Consider the following 21200-nt stretch of genomic DNA (forward strand, 5'->3'; position numbering starts at 1 on the left):
GTTACTGTGAAAACCCCCTCATTGCCACACTCCGGAACCTGCTCGGGTACGCTGAGGGAGAATTTAGCATGGCCAATGCACCCTAACCAGCACAGGAGGAAACCAGGGCACCTGGAGGAAATCCACGCAGGCACAGGGAGAATGTGCAGACTCTGCACGGACAGTGACCCAAGCCAGGAATTGAACCTGGGTCCCTGACACCGTGAGGCAGCAGTGCTAGCCACCATGCCACCCAATGTGTTTGGCCCTCGGGAGAACATCAAACCCAAAAACATTTTCTCTTCTTAAACACATCTATAAGTGTTCGGCTGAACCACTCCTGGTTATGGTGAGTTCTGCATTGTCATTGCTTGCAGAGTGAAGAAGTTTCGCTCGAGTTCCCTGTGTAGAAGACAACTTGTTTGCTCATTGTACCCATGTCAGGTCAAGGTACCCAGTGCTGTGAGGCAGCAGTGCCAGCCACCATGCCGCCAAAATGGAACAGCAACAGTGAATGAGATTTCCTTCTCGTTTGGAATATTGTGTAAGCTGGGACGCACTGGGAAGTATTCCTGCCTGCTGGAATTCCCCCCGTTTTGATGGTTTCTCTATCTCACTTCACCCCCCCCCCCACACACATTCAGCCTTCACAAAATCCTTCTCAGCCTTTACAGCTGCAGTTCGTTCCTGATAAGGGTTGCTTATTGGTCTTCACTACCAAGGTCAAGAGATTCTAACATACACAAGGTCTCTTCATATTTCACCTTCTCGAATTCCTCACTATCATCGGTAAAACACAAGCTATATCGTTTTCCATCTGTACGCTCGTTTCTGACAGAGCGCGCACCATAAAAAGATGGAAATCCTCATCTCTCGATCTTTTAAGATTTGAAATTTCTGGCTCTATTTTCCTCCTCACCCTACTCATCAGTTCCCCCAAGGAGGATCTTAGTAAAGCGACTCTCCATCTGCACTCCTTAGGAAAACAGCCAGCATAATCAAGGACCCCATGCATTCCGGACATTCTCTCTTCCACCTTCTTCCGTCGGAAAAAAAGCTACAAAAGTCTGAGGTTAGGTACTAGCCGACTCAAGACCAGCTTCTTCCCTGCTGCCATCAGACTTTTCAATGGACCTACCATATATTAAGCTAATGATTTGGAGTTGAGGGGGGCCAAGTATAGTGTGTCAAAGGTGAATGGGAGAGCTAAGTGTGCAAAGGGGCACAATAGTTAAACTGAGTGGGCAAGGGTCTGGCAGATGGAGTACAATGTTGGTAAATGTGAAGGCATCCATTTTGGTAGGAAAGCAGCAAAATGGACTATTATTTAAATGGTAAAAAAATTGCTGTGCAGAGGGACCTGGGTGTCCTTGTGCATGAATCACTAAACGTTGGCTTGTGAGTGCAGCAGGTAATTAAGACAAATGGACTTTTGTCCTTCATTGCTAGAGGGATGGAGTTTATAAACAGCGAGGTTATGTTGCAGCTGTATAAAGGTGCTGGTGAGGCCACACCTGGAGTACTGTGTACAGTTTTGGTCTCCTTACTTGAGAAAGGATATACTGGCACTGGAGGGGGTGCAGAGGAGATTCACTACTTGATTCCGGAATTGAGAGAGTTGCCTTATGAGGAGAGACTGAGTAGACTGGGGCTATACTCTTTGGAATTTGAAGGGGGATCTTATAGAAACATAAGATTATGAAGGCTGTTTCCACTGGCGGGTGAAACCAGAAATGGGGGTGGGGGGTTGGGGGTGGCGTAGCCTCAAAATAAGAGGGAGCAGATTTAGGACTGAGTTGATGAGGAACTTCTTCACCCAAAGGGTTGTGAATCTGTGGAATTCTCTGCCTAGTGAAGCAGTTGAGGCTACCTCATTGAATGGTTTTAGGGTTATATGGTAAGCAGGCAGGCAAGTGGAGCTGAGTCCACGAAAAGATCAGCATGATCTTATTGAATGGCGGAACAGGCTCAAGGGGCCAGATGGCCTACTCCTGCTCCTAGTTCTAATAATCTTTCTCTTCACCCTAGCTATGAATGTAACACTATATTCCTCACCTTCTCCTTTCCTTTTCCTTGATATACTCTATGAATGGTATGCTTTGTCTGTCTGGAATGAAAGGATCAATACTTTTCACTGTATACTAATACGTGTGACAATAATAAATCAACAGTACAAATGGAGTTTATATTCAAGTGCCCTGGTTTTTTTTAAGGAGAGCAATATTCTTAAATCTTCTTGGATTTCTCCCGCTGTCATAAACTTCAATAAGATAAACAAAGAACAATGAAAATGATAGCACAGGAACAGGTCCTTCAGCCCTTCAAGCTTGGACTGACCACGTTGCCCGTCTGAACTAAAACCCTCTACTCTTCTGTGGACTGCATCCCTAAGAGTTGTAACTCAAGTCTGTCAATTCCAAACTTTCAATTTGTTCAGTGTCGAATTATCTGGGCCTTTGGGTCTTATTGTTTTACAATTTATTTATTGGTGTTCCTTGTTTGTCTTTCATGGAGAGAATCTCTACAGATGCAGATTAGATATGGGACCCCGTACTCAGATATGTAACTACAGCACAGAAAGAATGCTTTGGAGGAAATAGGTACACGCTCACAGTTATCAGTGCAAAGGTTGTGGCTGCTTCTCACTTTAGTCTGAATACCCTACCCTGCTTCCTCCCAAGGAGAGACAACCACCCCACTCTGATGTATGCATCCTATAGAATCATAGATTTCTACGGTGCAGGAGGAGACCATTCGGCCCATCGAGTCTGCACTGACCCAGGCTCCAACCGCATAACCCAATGCACATACCCTAGTTAGTCCCCCTGACACTAAAGGGCAATTTACATGGCCAATCCACCTAACCTGCACCATCTTTGGACTGGGAGAGGAAACCGGAGCACCTGGAGGAAACCCCACGCAGACACGGGAAGAACTTGCAAACTCTGCGCAGTGACCCAAGCGGGAATCAAACCCGGGTGCCTGGGGCTGAGAGGCAGCAGTGCCAACCACTGTGCCACTCCCATCTTTTGCATTTAACCTTACTTTGTGGAACTCCTGAAAGTCTCAATCAACCCCAGTTTGAGAACTACTGGAGTGAACTAGATACCAATGAAAAACTCACTCTTGTAATATGTTGCAGCCCCTGTCAATCTGAACAGAAATCTCAAGCATTATTGGCACAGAACACCAACATTCCGCCTACGCCCTTCTTGCAAGGTTTAATGTTCACTATAAACAGTGTTTTTGAGTAAGGATACGTGCAGTGAGTGCGGTGGTGAGTAAGATGTCAAATCAGACTGAAGTTAGGTTTGTTACTATTATAAATAGCCACAAATCAATAGTAGTATTAGATTAACAAGCAGACCACATTTAGCAATAGTCTATGCCTCTTCTACACCACACCCGCAGCTAAGATCATAAAAGATGGATCTGTTGGCATTGCAGCTGGGTAACACCAGTAATTTTAAAACAATTTCTTAATAAAAACATCAACAGAAAAAAAACAGTACCACACCCCAGTTATATACACCTGGTTCCTTACTCACTCTTGGATCTTGGGTTCATCTCACACTATCTGTAACCCCCCACAACTTGCCTGGATTTGCAAAATCTCATTAACTGTCCTGACTTGAGACAATTCATACCTCTTTAGCCTGTGAATCAACCTCTCTCCACTCACACTGTCTTGATTACCTGTTAAGACTTGCGTTCCATCCACTATCTTGTTACTGAGTCTGTGTCTATACATGCCCTCTTTGTGAACCCAACTCCGAGTCACCTGATGAAAGGGAAGCTTTCCAAAAGCTCGCGCTACCAAATAAACCTGTTGGACTTTAACCTGGTGCTTTGAGGCTTCGCACTGCTACAGACTTTTTATAAAAACGTACAAGGAACTAAGAGGGTCTCAAAAGCTGGCATGATTCAGTGTAGTGACGCAGCACTTTGATGGTGCAAAGGGGATGAGGATTTTGGCTAAGGCCCAGTGTCAGATCGAGCCCAAGATGGGGTGGAATACCTTATCTTGTCAGCTTGGATCTTGTTTGTCTCTCGTGTGGGGACCGTGAATTGCAATTCAATTTGAATTTGGGGCAGTACAGTGGTTAGCACTGCAGCCTCACAGCGCCAGGGACCCGGGTTCGAATCCAGCCTCGGGTCACTGTTTGTGCGGAGCTTGCACATTCTCCCCATGTCTGCATGGGTTTACTCTGGGTGTTCCAGTTTCCTCCCGCAGTCCAAAAAAAGTGCAAGTTAGGCTGATTAGCCATGGTAAATTGCCCTTTAGGGGGTTCAGCAGAGTGAATGTGTGGGGTTAGGGCCTGGGTGGGTTGGGGTCGGTGTGGACTCGATGGGCTGAATGGTCTCCTTCTGCATTATAGGGATCCTATGATCTGATCTTTCAGAATTAAAGAAACGCTTAAAAAGTGCACAGGTTCAAAAACAATTTGCCAAGTCAGAAAGCAATGCAGCACAAAAACAGGCCCTTCGGCCCAACCTGTGTCAGACAAGTTCTTACCTTTTCCCCACCGCTTTGGGTTCAGCCGCCTTTCCCCCACTCTTGCTGCTTTTGTTCTCATCTTCGACAGCCGAATCATCGCCCTCTGAGTCGCCGTTGGTGTCGGAGTCGAAGGTGGAGGTCAGAAACTCATCGACGCTGAGGTTGGCGAGGTTTCTGGAAGACACAATTGTGGCAAGTTCGTGAGTGATTTACAAAAAAAGCGAAATAGGGCAATGCTTTGCACATCCCTGCTTTTAGTAACTCGACTGCCGCTGCCCACGCCTTGAGCTGCCTCGGCCCTACACTCTGGAGTTCCCTCTATAAACCTCTCCATAACTCTCGTCCTCCTCCAACACTCTTTAAATTCCACCCTCTTTGACCAACCACTGGTCATCCACCCTAATGTCACCTCCCGCAGTTCTGCAAAACATTTTGTTTGCTAATGCTCCTGGAAATACCTTGGGGCCATTTACTATCTTAAAAGGTGCCATACAAATGCAAGTTGTTGTTTACCAGGTAACATTTATGGTTTTTTTTTAATGCTCCCAACTTCAACACAGTCACTCAGGATTGAAGTGAGGTGCATCATAACCACTACGGAGAATTTGCAAAAAAACAGAACCTAACCTGTAAACACTGATTGCACTCGGTTTCCCAAATCCCTCAGAAGATCCAGTGGCAAATTTACCAAGTTTATAACATAAGGCAAGACATCCACTGAATCCCTACAGTGCAGGAGGTGGCCATTTGGCCCATCAAGTCTGTGCTGACCCTTCAAAAGACACCCTATCTAGGCCCACTCCCCCACCCTATCCCTGCAACCCACGCATTGACCACGGCCAATCCACCTAGCCTACGTATCTTTGGACACTAAGGGGCAATTTAGCATGGTCAATCCATCTAACCTATACATCATTGGACATTAAGGGGCAATTTAGCATGGCCAATTGCGTACCCAAAGGAAACCCACACAGACACAGGGAGAACATGCAAATTCCACACAGACAATGACCCAACTGGGAATCAAACCAGGTCCTTGGTGCTGTGAGGCAGCAATGCTAATCACTGTGCCATCCTTTGTCCAGCTACAGGAGTAGGACGTCCTTATGATATCAACATCTTGAAGTTTGTCAGCTACTGACGACTAGATGTAGGAAACACTGACCCAAATACTAAATTTTTTACGCCTTATATCTTACCATCCTAGAGATTGCAAGCATCAAACATTTTCTGTTCTAATTCACACCAAAGCCACACTTTCTGCTAAAACGTTTGAGAATATTCAAACAGAATTTAATGACGGAATTTAGCTTTCGAGTGCTAAGTGTTTTCCTGAAATCAAACCAGCTTAGATCAGAACTGAATTGAAATTGTACAACAAAAAAATGCTCCTGCACTGTGCTACTTAAAATAGTTAACTGAAATTACTGCCTGGATCCACTTCCAGAGGAAAAATCAGCAGTTAATTCACACCAAGTAACAAATATGATGGTAGCTGCATTAACTCCGAACCATTAACAGTGTCATAGTGCAATTTTATTCTAGCCTGCCCCTGTGCATGTCTGTCTACACTTCCCGCTGCCACGGTAAAGCAGCCAGGATAATTAAGGACCCCGGACATTCTCTCTTCCACCTTCTTCCATTGGGAAAAAGATACAAAAGTCTGAGATCACGCACCAACCGACTCAAGAACAGCTTCTTCCCTGCTGCTGTCAGACTTGTGAATGGACCTACCATATATTAAGTTGATCTTTCTCTACGCCCGAGCTATGACTGTAACACTACATTCTGCACTCTCTCCTTTCCTAATCTATGTACAGTAAGAAGTCTCACAACGAGGCACAGTAGCACAGTGGTTAGCACTGCTGCTTCACAGCTCCAGCGACCTGGGTTCGATTCCCGGCTAGGGTCACTGTCTGTGTGGAGTCTGCACGTTCTCCTCATGCCTGCGTGGGTTTCCTCCAGGTGCTCCAGTTTCCTCCCATAGTCCAAAGATGTGCGGATTAGGTTGATTGGCCATGCTAAAATTGCCCCTTAGTGTCCTGAGATGTGTAGGTTAGAGGGATTAGTGGGTAAAATATGTAGGGATATGGGGGTAGGGCCCAGGTGGAATTGGTTGGTGCAAACTCGACGGACCGAATGGCCTCTTTCTGCACTGTAGGATTCTATGAACACCAGGTTAAAGTCTGACAGGGTTATTTGGTATCACAAGCTTTGAGCGCTGCGCCCTCATGGATGATGAAGGAGCAGCGCTCCGAAAGCTTGTGATGCCAAATAACCCTGTTGGACTTTAACCTGGTTTTGAGAGACTTCTTACTGTGCCCACCCCAGTCCAATGCCAGCATCTCCACATCTTCTTTATATACAGTAGCTTTGTCTGTATAGTGCGCAAGGAACAATACTTTTCACGGTATACGCGTGACAATAATAAATCCAATCTACCACCTTCTCTGGCAGCTCATTCTATATACGTACCACCCTGTGTGTGAAAAAGTTGCTCCTCAGGTCTGTTTTAATCTTTCCCCTATGCCCTCTAGTTTGGACTCTCTTACCCCAGGGAAAGAGCTTGGCCTTCACCTTATCTACGTCCCTCGCAATTTTATAAACCTCTGTAAAAATCACCCCTCATCCACCTACGCTCCAGGGAAAAAGTCCCAGCTTCTGCTTATAATTCAAACCTTCCAGTCCCAGTAACATCCTTGTGAATTGTTTTTTGTACGCTTTCCAGTTTAATAACATCCTTCTTATAGCAGTCCAAAGATGTGCGGGTTAGGTTGATTGGCCATGCTATGAAATTGCCCCTTAGTATCCAGGGATGCATAGGTTAGAGGGATTAGTGGGTATAATATGTTGGGATATGGGGGTAGGATTGTATTTGGTGCAGGCTTGATGGGCTGAAGGGCCTCTTTCTGCACTGTCAGGTTCTATGATTCTACGAGACCAGAATTACATGCAGAGCTCCAAATGGGGTTACAGTTCTGGTCAAAGAGATATATTTCTTTCTGGGTGCTGCTCTAAAATCCCCTTAACAAAGGTGAAGAATTCATACATCATGCTTGGCACAAATTGGTGGCATCTTTGCTCCCTTGCGCAACGCTAAGATTTTTAAAAATTAATTCATGGGACACAGGCTGGCCAGCATTTATTGCCCATCCCTAGTTGTCCGAGGGCAGTTGTGAGTCAACCACATTGCTGCGGCTCTGGAGTCACATGTAGGCCAGGCCGGGTCAGGACAGTAGATTTCCTTCTGTAAAGGACATTCGTGAACCAGATGGGTTTTTCCCCAGCAATCGACAATGGTTTTATGGTCATCAGTAGATTCTTAATTCCAGATTTTTTTTATTGAATTTAAATTCCACCATCTGCCATGGTGGGATTTGAACCCAGGTCTCCAGAAAATTAGCTGAGTTTTTGGGTTAATATTCTAATGAAAATACCACGAGGACATTGCTCGCGACCATCACAAAGACAGAGGAGGACCGAAAAGATGATGAAGCATAGAATCCTACAGTGCAGAAGGAGGCCATTCAGCCCATCGAGTCTACACCGACCACAATTCCACCCAGGCCCTATCCCCATAATCCCAAGCACCTACCCTAGGTAATCCCCCTGACACAAAGGGGCGATTTAGTATGACCAATGCACCTAAGCCACATACCTCTGGACTGTGGGAGGAAACTGGAGCACCTGGAGGAAACCCATACAGACAGAGAGAACGTGCAAACTCCACACAGACAGTGACCCGAGGCTGGAATTGAAGCTGGGTCCTTGGCGCTGTGCTAACCACTGTGCCACCCAGAAATAGAAACAGTGATTGGGATCATGGTGACCCAAGCTATCGTACAAATCTACAGTGAGAGTGCAAATCACAACTAACTTCAGTTCTGATATTTTGAACCTTAACAGCTCTTGTGCCATGAATGATGTCAACTTTTACAGATGTACCATAGAAAGCATTCTTTCTGGTTGATCACAGCTTGGTATGGCTCCTGCTCTGCCCAAGACCGCAAAGCACTACAAAAGGTTGTGAATGTTGCCCAATCCATCATGTAAACCATCCTACCATCTATGACTCTGACTACACTTCCCGCTGTCTCAGAAATGCAGTCAGCATAATTAAGGAGCCTGTGCACCCCGGACATTCTCTCTTCCGCCTTCTTCCATTGGGAAAAAGATACAAAAGTCTGAGGCCATGTACCAACCGACTCAAGAACAGTTTCTTCCCTGCTGCCATTAGACTTTTGAATGGATTTACCTTGCATTAAGTTGATCTTTCTTTACACCCTAGCTATGACTGTAACACTACATTCTGCACTCTCTCCTTTCCTTCTCTATGAACGGTATGCTTTGTCTATATGGCGCGCAAGAAACAACACTTTGCACTGTATGTTAATACATGTGACAATAATAAATCAAATCAAAGCCAACAACAGCTGACCTGTCTGAGTTACTTGCATTAACTCTGAGATTGTTCAAATTAGCCCTGACAGTCACCCACAACCAAACTTAACCATCCAGCAGGTTTTACAAAAACAGACTTGATTTTACCTCACGGTTTTCCTGACAGCCTGGCATCTCAAAACACTTTGCAGCTAAATTAAGGATCTTTGAATTAGTCACTGTCGAAATGTTTTATTAGCATCACAAGTAGGCTGACATTAACACTGCAATGAAGTTACTGTGAAAATCCCCTAGTTGCCACATTCCAGCGTCTGTTCGGATACACTGAGGGAGAATTTAGTATGGCCAATGCACCTAACCAGCATGTTTTTCAGACTGTGGAAGGAAACCCACGCGGACACGGGGAGAATGTGCAGGTTCCGCACAGACAGTGACCCGAGCTGGGAATCGAACCCAGGTTAACCACTGTGCTGCCCGTGGGACATGCAGCAGTCAACTAGCACATAGCAAGCTCCCACAAACAGCAACCTGCTAGTGGCTGGATAACCTGTTTTGGCAACGTGGATTGATAGTTCCGTGGATCTTTCACATTTACCTCAAAGGGGGCAGATCAGGCCTCAGTTGCAGCTCGTAGTCTTTGACAGTGCAGTACTCCCTTGATACTGCGCCAGAATACTAGGCCCGAATTCTGTGCGTCAAGGCCTGGAGTGTACCCAGAACCATGAGACTCAGAGCTACCCAGCGAGCCAGAGCTAACACAAACACTCAACTCAAAGAAAGGTTTGTGCACCTGTTGCCAGGTATCAGATTGATGGCGGCGATTGGTAAATAAACTGCAAATTAATAAAGAGCTAATCTCTATTTGACCCCTCTACCTTCTGAGAAGACGAAGGAAAGTGTAGACAGAGTCACTGGATGGGAGGCTGGTTTGCGTGATGAATTGGGCTGCATTCACGACTGTTTGTAGTCCCTTGCGGCCTTGGGCAGAGCAGGAGCCCATACCAAGCTGTGATACAACCGGAAAGAATGCTTTCTATGATGTATCTCTAAAAGTTGATCTCTAAAAGACCACCAGCTTGCAGGTGCAGCAGGTGGTCAGGAAGGCAAATGGGATGCTGGCCTTCATAGCGAGGGGGATTGAATATAAAAGTAGGGAGGTCTTGCTGCAGCTGTATAGGGCATTGGTGAGGCCGCAGCTGGAGTACTGTGTGCAGTTTTGGGCGCCGCACCTGCGCAAGGATATTTTGGCCCTGGAGGGAGTGCAGAGGAGGTTTACTAGGCTGATACCGGAGTTGAGGGGATTGAGCTATGGGGAGAGGCTGAATAAACTAGGCTTGTACTCGTTAGAGTTTAGAAGAATGAGGGGAGATCTCATTGAGACGTATAAGATGATGAATGGGATGGATAGGATAGAGGTGGAGAGACTCTTCCCGCTCAAAAAAGACAGTAGGACTAGGGGGCACAGCCTCAAGATAAAGGGGAAGCGGTTTAGAACGGAGTTGAGGAGGAACTTCTTCACTCAAAGGGTGGTGAATCTCTGGAATTCTCTGCCCGTTGAAGTGGTGGAGGCTGCCTCGCTAAATATTTTTAAGAAGCGGGTTGATGGGTTCTTGATAAGAGAGGGGATTAAGGGTTATGGGGAGAGGGCGGGAAAGTGGAACTGAGCCACGACAGATCAGCCATGATCTAATTGAATGGCGGGGCAGGCTCGAAGGGCTAGATGGCCTACTCCTGCTCCTATTTCTTATGAAATTTGGCATGTCTGCTAAGAATCTCATCAACTTTTAGAGATACATCATAGAAAGCATTCTTTCCGGTTGTATCACAGCTTGGTATGGGCTCCTGCTCTGCCCAAGGCCGCAAGGGACTACAAACAGTCGTGAATGCAGCCCAATTCATCACGCAAACCAGCCTCCCATCCAGTGACTCTGTCTACACTTCCTGCAGCCTTGGCAAAGCAGCCAACACAATCAAGGACCCTACACACCCCGGACATTCTCTCTTCCACCTTCTTCCATCAGGAAAAAGATACAAAAGTCTGAGGTCACGTACCAACCGACTCAAGAACTCTTCCCCGCTGCTGTCAGACTTTTGAATGGACTTAGCTTGCATTAAGTTGATCTTTCTGTACACCCTCGCTATCATTGTAACGCTACATTCTGCACTCTCTCCTTTCCTTCTCTATGAACGGTATGCTTTTTCTGTACAGCGTGCAAGAAACAATAGTTTTCACTGTTTACTGATACATGTGACAATAATAAATCAAATCAAAATCATAGACTGGCAGATCCAACCATTGCACCCAGTAAAATGCCTAACATCGAGATGACAGCGCAAAAACAGACCATTCAGCTCAGTTATGCTGCCAGTGTCTAATCCTCCATACAAACCTTCATAACATAAACATAGCCTTACATATCAAAACCAATCAGCATTTGAACATAAAACACTCAGCTCAAACATCTTTTCGGGTTACCAGCCCAGAAAGCACACGCATATATGACTTAAATATCCAATATGGAAACACACAGAACTGGAGACGGCCATTGGCCCAATAATTCAGTAACAGCTCCTGTGAAAAATGTATTATTGTTACAGAGTTCCAGAGAACCCTACATTTCATTCTCCCCCACCCACCCACCCACCCACCAGACCTCTCCCCAGCTGGAGAGTAACAGACATTACAAATCATTCCCACAGATATCTTGCACCCCGGTCCCCACATTCCTCTCAAACTTCTATCAGAGAGCCTAAAAAATGCAAAGGGAAAAAAAGAGCAGCAGTATTTAAACCGAGAGAGAGAGAGAAAGAGTGGGCAATGCAGGATTTTGGAGGGGGGGCGGATATGACACAGTGCTGAGTGAAAAAGGCATAGTTTAAAAGAGCACACAGTGGATAAGGCAGGATTTAGAGAGAGAACAGAGTGGACAAAGCAGGATTCAGAGGGCAAGGAGAGACAGCAGAGTGAACAAGGTAGGGCAGAGAGAACCCAGAGTGGATAAGGCAGGAGAGGGAGGAACAGGTTGGATAAGGTAGAGTTTAGAGAGAGGGGGAACAGAGTGGGTAAGGCAGAGTTTAGAAAGAGAGAGAGAACAGAGTGGATAAGGCAGAGTTTAGAAAGAGAGAAAACAGAGTGGATAAGACAGAGTTTAGAGACAGGGGGAGCATAGTGGATAAGGCAGAGCTTAGAGTGAGAGAGGGAGAACAGAGTGGATAAGGCAGAGTTTAGAGAGACAGAGAGGGAGAACAGAGTGGATAAGGCAGAGTTTAGAAAGACAGAGAGGGAGAACAGAGTGGATAAGGCAGAGTTTAGAGAGACAGAGAGGGAGAACAGAGTGGATAAGGCAGAGTTTAGAGAGACAGAGAGGGAGAACAGAGTGGATAAGGCAGAGTTTAGAGAGACAGAGAGGGAGAACAGAGTGGATAAGGCAGAGTTTAGAGAGGCAGAGAGGGAGAACAGAGTGGATAAGGCAGAGTTTAGAGAGACAGAGAGGGAGAACAGAGTGGATAAGGCAGAGTTTAGAGAGACAGAGAGGGAGAACAGAGTGGATAAGGCAGAGTTTAGAGAGACAGAGAGGGAGAACAGAGTGGATAAGGCAGAGTTTAGAGAGACAGAGAGGGAGAACAGAGTGGATAAGGCAGAGTTTAGAGAGACAGAGAGGGAGAACAGAGTGGATAAGGCAGAGTTTAGAGAGACAGAGAACGGAGTGGATAAGGAAGGAGAAAGAGAGAGAGAAAACAGGGCACAAAGCGTTAAATGCGAGCCCGATCCTGGCCTGAATCGGGCTGATTGCAAAAAGCAGAGTGTAACAGCCGGAGTTTAATAGAATGGAGCTGGGGAGAGGGTTAGCGGGGCTGGGAGAGAGGGTTAGCGGGGCTGGGGAGAGGGTTAGCGGGGCTGGGGAGAGGATTAGTGGGGCTGGGGAGAAGTTTAGCGGAGCTGGGGAGAGAGTTGCGCTGCTGTCCTCACCTCTTGCTACAAGCGGCCATGCTGCTACCCAGGGAACACATTGTAGCAACGTGATCAGAGAGGGTTCCGCTCCCACAATCCGGCACAGGAAGGAGCCAGGCTGACTCTGCAACCACTCACTGCTTCCACTCTGCAGAGGATAGAAAGCCTTTGTTAGCTTAGCTCCTCCACAAGCCAGCTGGATTTTAAATACATACACACATGGTCACATCAGCTGCCTCCCCTTTCTAAACTCCCTCTTCATTAAGCACATCTTGCTTTAACATCAATTCAAAAAAAGTAAATGTGGTGAGTTTTTTTTATTGTGTTGTGTGCTCTTCCTGGCGATGCAGTTACACTGAAGAATGCTGGGCAGTTAAGGTGGACCTGTCGAGATATGATATAAAGAGAATAATATATATCACACACATACATATATAAAATACTTACGCCATGACATCTGAGTAAATGCTATTTATTTGTATCCTGTGTTATATTGTGACACACCTGTGGAACTCAGTTCTGATGTGATGTAAACTCTGGTGTGGAGATGCCGGCGTTGGACTGGGGTAAACACAGTAAGAAGTCTGAAAACCTGGTGTTGTCAGACTTCTTACTGTATCTAAATTCTGACTCAGACATCAGTGAAATTGAATGCAATGTGAGTGTTTCTTGAAATGTGGCGAAAGCCGGATTGTAATAGACAGAAAGCAACTTGCATATCATGAATAGTTGGCATCACCTTTGTAAGTTCATTGTCCAGTCTAGATTTCACTGAGATGTGAAGACATGTCTGTAAACAGACATGCAAAGTTTGCTAAATTGGGTGGAAAAGGAAGCACTTTGGGAGGATTTGTCTGAAGTTTCAAGAACCCTTTCAGTTGAGTCCAGCGAAGAGTTTTGACAAAAAAATAATGCTGGAACTGAAATTAAAACTATCAGCTTTGACAAAGAGTCATTTGGACTCGAAACGTCAGTTCTTTTCTCTCCTGAGATTTTCCAACATTTTCTCTTTTTGTTTCAGATTCCAGCATTGCAATAATTTGCTTTTATATTTAAACTATCAGTGAGCGGAGCGAGTTTCCGGGATGATCTATTTAAGCTGCCAGCATTCAGTGTGGTCGTTTTTTTAAAAAAATTGTGTTTTGCATTTTAGTCTGTGTGATGGGGTGGTATTTCACCTGTACTGACCCAGAATGGACAAGATGTGTAAGATTGCACAAGGAAGGGACTGAGATTGGGGGGGGGAGGCAAATTTAAACTGAAAAGGCACAAGCAGCTTGTATTGTTTGCAAACAACTCAACAGCGTGTGCCTCCTTAAGTCGAAATGACACTGAGTTAAGTTACATGTGGGGGGGTGATCGGTTCTACACTGGGAATAAATGTCTTGACGTTTCTCCAGGTTGTGTGGCCGGATGATGGGTTCCCCCCTTCTCTCCACATCGGCGGTGGGTTAATTTGGTAGAACCGGCAGCATCCACTTGGGGAAAGGCACTGGACGCTGATTTCCCCCCACACCCCCCGCCACTACCTCCTCCCATCCCCATCTGGGGCTGCACCTATGTCTGAACAGAAGCAAAGAGGAAACGGTGGACCCTGATTTATTGATTTCGTTTTGGAGGAAGAGGAGTGGGGGTTAAGTGTGAAATTGAAGCACTTGCCCATCCCCTGATGGTCGCTCGTTTCTGCTGCACTCCCTTGTGAGTATGTGTACAAGTGCTTTGGCTTTGCAAGTGACTATCTGAGCGCCAGCGCCCCTTTTCTATGTTTATGGCAACAGAGGTCGGGTAACAAGGATGTAAATATTGGTTCTGGCTGATACTTTGACATATGTTACAGGGGGAGAAGGGAGGGAGATGGGAGAGGGGTCTCTCTATGGAGGGTGTTCTTTTGAGAAATATTAATGCGATTGCTAATCCAAATGATTGTGGCTCTCTGATCTTTTGTTCCTGGACACAAGGCTACTTTCCAACGCATCCCTGTGAAAAATACACATTTGGGGAGGAGTGTAATGTGTGTAACTGTGTTATTAAAATACAAAAATTAAAAAAAGGGGTGAATTCAATGTAGCAAGACCCGAACTGGGAGCGATGGGGGGGGGTGTGTGGAATCAGTCGTCAGCAAAATGAAATATCGAGGCTGAAATTCAAAGACTTGTTTATGCTTTCATCGATTTTGCCCTGGAGGATTTTAATTCAATTGGCAGGGTAAAGTCTCTTTGTGTCTGACACTAAAGGCGAGAGCTGTGTATATTCCCATTCTTATTTGTCTGTGTGTGTGTGTGTGTGTGTGTGTGTCATCTTCAATCCTACTTCCTTTTAATTGCCATGTCTTGCTGATAAAACATTACATTAACATGTCAGCTTCATGTCAAAATATGAACAGCAAATGATTCATCAGTTAGACATTCTTTGTGTACCTGTTTGGCAATACCGTGGATATCTTAAACAGCAATTTTGTGTGTGTGAGGGGACAGCTGTTGGATTTCACAATTAATTTCCAATCCCCAATTTTTTATTGTTTAAAACATCTTGGGGGGGGAGTGTATTGATGAGCAGTAGGTAGATCTGTTAGCAAAAGATTGACAGCAGCCCTGGTTTTATGTTCCTTTTTTTAAAAAAGGAGCAAGAAATTTCCCCTTTTTGTTTTGCAGTCAGGGTTACTGTAATTAAATTGCTGGGTAACATATAACTGGGGCATTTTAACACTCCCTACACTAACCAGATACAATTTGCTTTAAGAGGATGAGATGTCCCCTGATGGACAGGGCCAGCAGCCAATCAGGACCGGTCTGAGCGCCCAATTGACGTCACATCACCAATCAGAAGGCAGCGGGGGCGGGACTAGCTATCAGCTGCTGAGCCTGGTAAGTGGCTACATTGTGAATGATCCCCTGGCAGCTGATCTGTGAGTAACATTTACATTTCATCTCAAATGTTTGGTGGTGGAGGCTACCTTTTATTGCATATCTCCTCTGGACAAGAATGTGCATTGGAAAGGAGAGGTCTGATTGTCCATAGCAGCATATAGGGGCGTGTTTTTTTAAAAAAAATTGAAATAATACATATGTATAAATCAGTGCGATTCACAAGATTGAGCCTCAGTAAGCTCCTTCTAGCCTGTCAGGTTCTGCAATGTATAGACAAAGCTCAGCACCCTCCTGGTGTAAGATCTGTGGCTCCAGGTTCTGTGATACTTGTGCTACAGATGCACCATTCAAATTGAGAGGTTTTTTTCTCTCTCTCTCTCCTGCCTGACAAACTAAGAACCTGCATATGATGCAAGAATCAAAGCGTCGTTCATCTCATTCAAGCACTCGACCATTTAATGAGATTCCTTCCACCTCTCTCTCTTCCCCCCCCCCCTCCACTCACACATTACCTTAACAGAGAAGTGTCCTTTTATTTTGAGCATCTAATTCAGCAACCGGCTAGTGCTTTAATCAAGCTTTGTCTACTCATTCCTTTCATCTTCCCTTTTTTTTCCAAAAATTAAAAAAAATCTTTGTCGCTGGGCGCAGTGGAGGTGCAATAGGAAATAGGTTCTTCCTCATGGTCTTTTCTCCAACTCTCTTTTGCTCAGAGGGATGGCTCCCAAAATGAGTCAGTGAGCAGTAAAGCACACGTTAACCCTCCATTCAGATACCGCCCCCCCAATCTCCCCACCCTCAATAGTGAATTCAGCAGAAATCTCTGCCTCTCTTGAGGTTTCAGTGGGGGATGATGCACACAGTGACTGATTTGGGGCAGATAGAAAAGAAGGAGCGATCAATTCTGATCCAAAAGACAATTTACCATGTGGCAGACATTGGTCAGAACATTGAATGCAGGAGTTGGGATGTCTTGTCGAAGTTGTACAAGACATTGGTAAGGCCACACTTGGAATATTGTGTACAGTTCTGGCCACTATTATAGAAAGGATATTATTAAACTAGAAAGAGTGCAGAAAAGACATACTAGGATGCTACCGGGACTTGGTGGTTTGAGTTATAAGGAGAGGCTGGATAGTCTGAGACTTTTTTCCCTGGGGTGTAGGAGGCTTAAGGGTGATCTTATAGAGCTGTATAAAATAACGAGAGGCATAGATCAACTAGATAGTCAACGTCTTTTCCCAAAGATAGGGGCGTCTAAAACTCAAAGGCATAGGTTTAAGGTGAGAGGGGAGAGATACAAAAGGGTCCAGGGGGACAATTTTTTCACACAGAGGGGTGGTGAGTGTCTGGAACAAGCTGCCAGAGGTAATAGTAGAGGCGGGTGCAATTTTGTCTATTAAAAAGTATTTAGACAGTTACATGGGCAAGGTGGGTATAGAGGGAAATGTGCCAAAAGTGGGCAATTGGGACCAGCTTAGTGGTTTTAAAAAAGGGACAGCATGGACAAGTTGGGCCAAAGGGCCTGTTTCCATGCTGTAAACCTCTATAACAGACCCAGAATGTCTCCGAATGTTTTCAGGAATTTATTCTGTTAAAGTAAGAATTTCGGGGAATGGGAATCTTTTGAGTGCTTTTACGCTGCCCTTTTCCAGTGAAGATTTGCTGATTCAGGGTGGCACATTGGCAATTGTTCTCAGGATGTGAGAACATCCTGAAATGTGACACATTTCAGCAAACACCGAGAGGTAATCGTGTGTGGCCAGTCTGGACTCACGACAGCGCCAAACTAGTTAAGGTTCCCTTCCCTGAAGGGCAAGCATCAACAGGCAGTTTTCATGGAATGTCTACAGTGCAGCAAGAGGCCATTCAGCCCATTGAGCTTGCACTGACACCAGGCCCATAAATTGTTAGATTTAATTTTGGAACTTGTTGCGGCTGGCTTGATCTCGGGACCTCTCCTGTTGCTTGGGCAGTAACGTTATCGAGGTTGCGTTGGGTTAGGAGCTGTATCGTGCATTGGCAGGCCTGGGGGTCATGTGTATTGTGCTCCCCACCTGATGAATATCGTGGTCATCCTGCTGGAGAGAGGTGTAGAGAGGAGACCAGCCATTTCTCCAGAGAAAGCCAGGACAGAGAATTCCTTGTGGTCTTTGTCATAGAATCATAGAACAGAATCCTTGCAGTGCAGAAAGAGGCCATTCGGCCCTTCGAGCCTGCGCCAAGTCTCCGACAGAGCATCTTACCCTGTCCCACCACCAGGGCGGCACAGCGGTTAGCACTGCTGCTCCACAGTGCCAGGGATCTGAGTTTGATTCCCGGCTTGGGTCAGTGTCTGTGCGGAGTTTGCATGTTCTCCCCATGTCTGTGTGGGTTTACTCCGGGTGCTCCAGTTTCCTCCCACAGTCCAAAAGACGTGCTGGTTAGGTGAATTGGTCATGCTAAATTTTCCGTCAATTCTCCTGAATAGGCGCTGGAGTGTGGCGACTTGGGGATTTTCACAGTAACTTCATTGCTGTGTTAATGTAAGTCTACTTGTGGCACTAATAACGAAATAAACACCCCTCCCCCAATTCCCATAACCGCATGTATTTACCCTGCTAATTCCCGTAACCAACACATCTTTTGACAAGAGGGGCAATTTAGCTTGGCCAATCCATCTACCCTACGCATCTTTGGAGTGCGGGAGGAAATCAGAGCACCTGGAGGAAACCCACGCAGACATGGGTCTCCTGAAAGAGTCTAGCAACCTTTCGTCAGAACTGGGAAAAGTTGGAGATGTAACAGAGGGCTGGGTGGGACAAGGACAAAAGGAAGATCCTTGACAGTCCAAAAGACGGGACACAATGAATAACAGAAGAGTTGCTTCTCCCAGGGCCAAAGGGAATGGAGATTGATTTGATTTGATTTATTATTGTCACATGTATTAACATATACCGAAAGATATTGTTTCTTGTGCGCTATACAAAGCACACCGTTCATAGAGAAGGAAATGGGAGAGTGCAAAATGTAGTGTTACGGTCATAGCTAGGGTGTAGAGAAAGATCAACTTAATGCGAGGTAGGTCCATTCAGAAGCCTGGTGGCAGCAGGGAAGAAGCTGTTCTTGAGTCAGTTGGTTCGTGACCTCAGACTTTTTTATCTTATTCGCGAAGGAAAAAGGCAGAAGAGAGAGTGTCTGGGGTGTGTGGGGTCCTTAATTATGCTGGCTGCTTTGTCGAGGCAGCAGAAAGTGTAGACAGAGTCAGTGGATGGGAGGCTGGTTTGCGTGGCGGATTGGGCTACATTCACAACCTTTTGTAGTTCCTTGCGGTCTTGGGCAGAGCAGGAGCCATCCCAACCTGTGATACAACCAGAAAGAATACTTTCTGTGGCACGCCTGTAGAAGTTGGGCAAGAAAAGAGACACAAGGTGTGCCTGGAGTAAGTGTGCTGCTGAAAGAGAGAGAGAAATAAAACCAGCAAAGAAATTAAACAAAATGGAGACCATTTATTCTCTGAAATTGTTGAACTCTGTCAGGTTCGCAAAGCTGGAAGGTGCCTGATCGAAGGATGATGCGGTTTACCTCAAGTTTGCATTAAGCTTCTCTGGGACAGGGCGGCAGACCAAGGATAGAGATGCCAGTGTGAGAGTAAGATGGCAAATTAAATTGACAGGCCCCCAGACATTGGGGATCATGCTTGTGGAGAGGACAGAGGTTGCTCCGCAAAGTGCGCACCCAATCTGCATTTTCTTTCCCATTTTTAGTCAGGTGCTGAGGACCCACAGCACACAATTGCCCATTAATCTAGCACGATCCCATCTACTGATGACCATGAAACCAGATTCTTAATTCCTGATATTTTTTATTGAATTCAAATTCCACCATCTGCTGTGGCAGGATTCAAACCTGGGTCCCCAGAACATTAGCTGTGTTTCTGGGTTAATACTCGAGCAATAATACCACTAGGCCATCGCTTCTCCAGTAAAAACTATCTGGAATTAAGAATCTACTGATGACCATGAAACCATTGTCAAGTGTTGTAAAAAAAACCCATCTGGTTCACTAATGTCCTTTAAGGAAGGAAATCTGCTGTCCTTACCTAGTCTGGCCTACATGTAACTCCAGAGCCACAGCAACGTGGTTGACTCTTAACTGCTCTCTGGGCAACTGGCCAGCCAGCGATGCCCACGTCCCACGAATTAATGAAAAAATAAATGCTTCAGGAACTGATGAGTATCTTCAACACTTTTTCTATTTTTATTTGAGTTCTTGTAAAAGTGTTGTGATTGTTGTAGTGTAGGAATTGTAGTACTAAATTCCACAAACAACAGTATGATAATGGTTAACTTGTTTTAGCCGCGTTGGTTCACGGATAAACATTGGCCAGTTCTTCCCTCGTATGAAATTGTGCCACAAAATCTTTCACCATCTGAGAGGGATGCCCGGGTTTAGCATCCGATCCAAAAGAGGACACCTTCAACAGTGCAGTGCTCCCTCCAGACTGCAGTGGATGTTTCAGTGAATCATAGAATCCCCAAAGTGCAGAAGGCTAGTCAGCCCATCGAATCCTCACTGATTACAATCCCAACCAGGCCCTATCCCCATAATCCCACGTGTTTACCCTGCTAGTCGAGTCACCTTGACACTTAATTAGCAACTAAGAATGGCCAATCCACCTAACCTGCACATCTTTGGACTGTAGGGGGAAACCGGAGCACCCAGAGAAAACCCACACAGACACGGGGAGAATGTGCAAGCTCCACACAGACGGTGACCCATGGCTGGAATCGAACCCAGGTCCCTGGCGGTATGAGGTAGCAGTGCTAACCACTGTGCCACCAGTTACTTTGCCGTCCTTGCTCAAAGACACCAAAGCAATTGATGTTTGGGAAGTGTCAGAATTCACAGAGGCTCCAAGCTTATTTGTCATGAGACGCACTGTGCCATTCTCTGTCCTTAAGCCTGGGAAGCATAATGTAACGGCAGAACAGTGAGGGTCTTACGGCCGACTGTAATTTACTTAAACAGGCTCATGTGGGCTGCATAAGTTAGAAAGTGCCGTGCCTTCCTTTGTGTTGCACAGATATATTTCATAGAGATTTATCACAGGGAGAAGCCCCCCAGGATAAATTCCCCCCTCCCCCGCCAGAACTGAGAGTGCCCCCTCGCCAGCATAGTGAGGCCCCCCCCACCACATAGCACTGAGATCCCGTCAGAACAGAGAGATTCCCCCCCAAACCCCAGCACAGAAAGGCCCCCCCCACCCAGGCACAGAAAGCCCACCGCCCCCTGGCAGAAAGAGTTCCCCCCCCCCCAGCACAGAGAGTTCACCCTCGCCCCTACCCTGGTGCAGAGTCTCCCCTCCAGCACCCCCCCCCACCCCTGCCCCGGAGTGTGCCCGCCCCCTCTCCCACCCTGTGCGACGTCCCCCCTCCCCCCCCCCCCCCAGTGCAAAGTCCCCCCTCCCAGCACGGAGTCCATCGTGGCTTCTTATCCCCTGGATCTTTCCCATTTTTATTCA

The 21200-nt window shown here is 46.1% G+C and overlaps 2 protein-coding genes across 2 annotated transcripts in view; one reads left to right on the forward strand and one right to left on the reverse strand.

Moving 5' to 3' along the window:
• Window positions 1-12973, reverse strand: part of noc2l (NOC2-like nucleolar associated transcriptional repressor) — a 110611-nt gene extending 97638 nt beyond the window's left edge. The window contains exons 1-2 of the mRNA XM_080214917.1: window positions 12849-12973; window positions 4496-4651 (exon numbers count right to left, since the gene is read on the reverse strand). Coding sequence (XP_080071043.1) covers window positions 4496-4651; window positions 12849-12889 — 197 coding nt within the window. The 5' untranslated portion in view covers window positions 12890-12973. The remainder of the gene's footprint in view (window positions 1-4495; window positions 4652-12848) is intronic.
• A 49-nt stretch (window positions 12974-13022) lies between these two features.
• klhl17 (kelch-like family member 17) overlaps window positions 13023-21200 on the forward strand; it is an 82824-nt gene continuing 74646 nt past the window's right edge. The window contains exons 1-3 of the mRNA XM_080214941.1: window positions 13023-13136; window positions 14231-14528; window positions 15570-15735. The gene's annotated coding sequence lies outside the window, so the exon portion shown is untranslated. The remainder of the gene's footprint in view (window positions 13137-14230; window positions 14529-15569; window positions 15736-21200) is intronic.

This window comes from Carcharhinus amblyrhynchos, chromosome 30 (genome assembly GCF_965287045.1).
Source record: "Carcharhinus amblyrhynchos chromosome 30, sCarAmb.v2.hapA, whole genome shotgun sequence".
Classification (NCBI taxonomy): domain Eukaryota; kingdom Metazoa; phylum Chordata; class Chondrichthyes; order Carcharhiniformes; family Carcharhinidae; genus Carcharhinus; species Carcharhinus amblyrhynchos.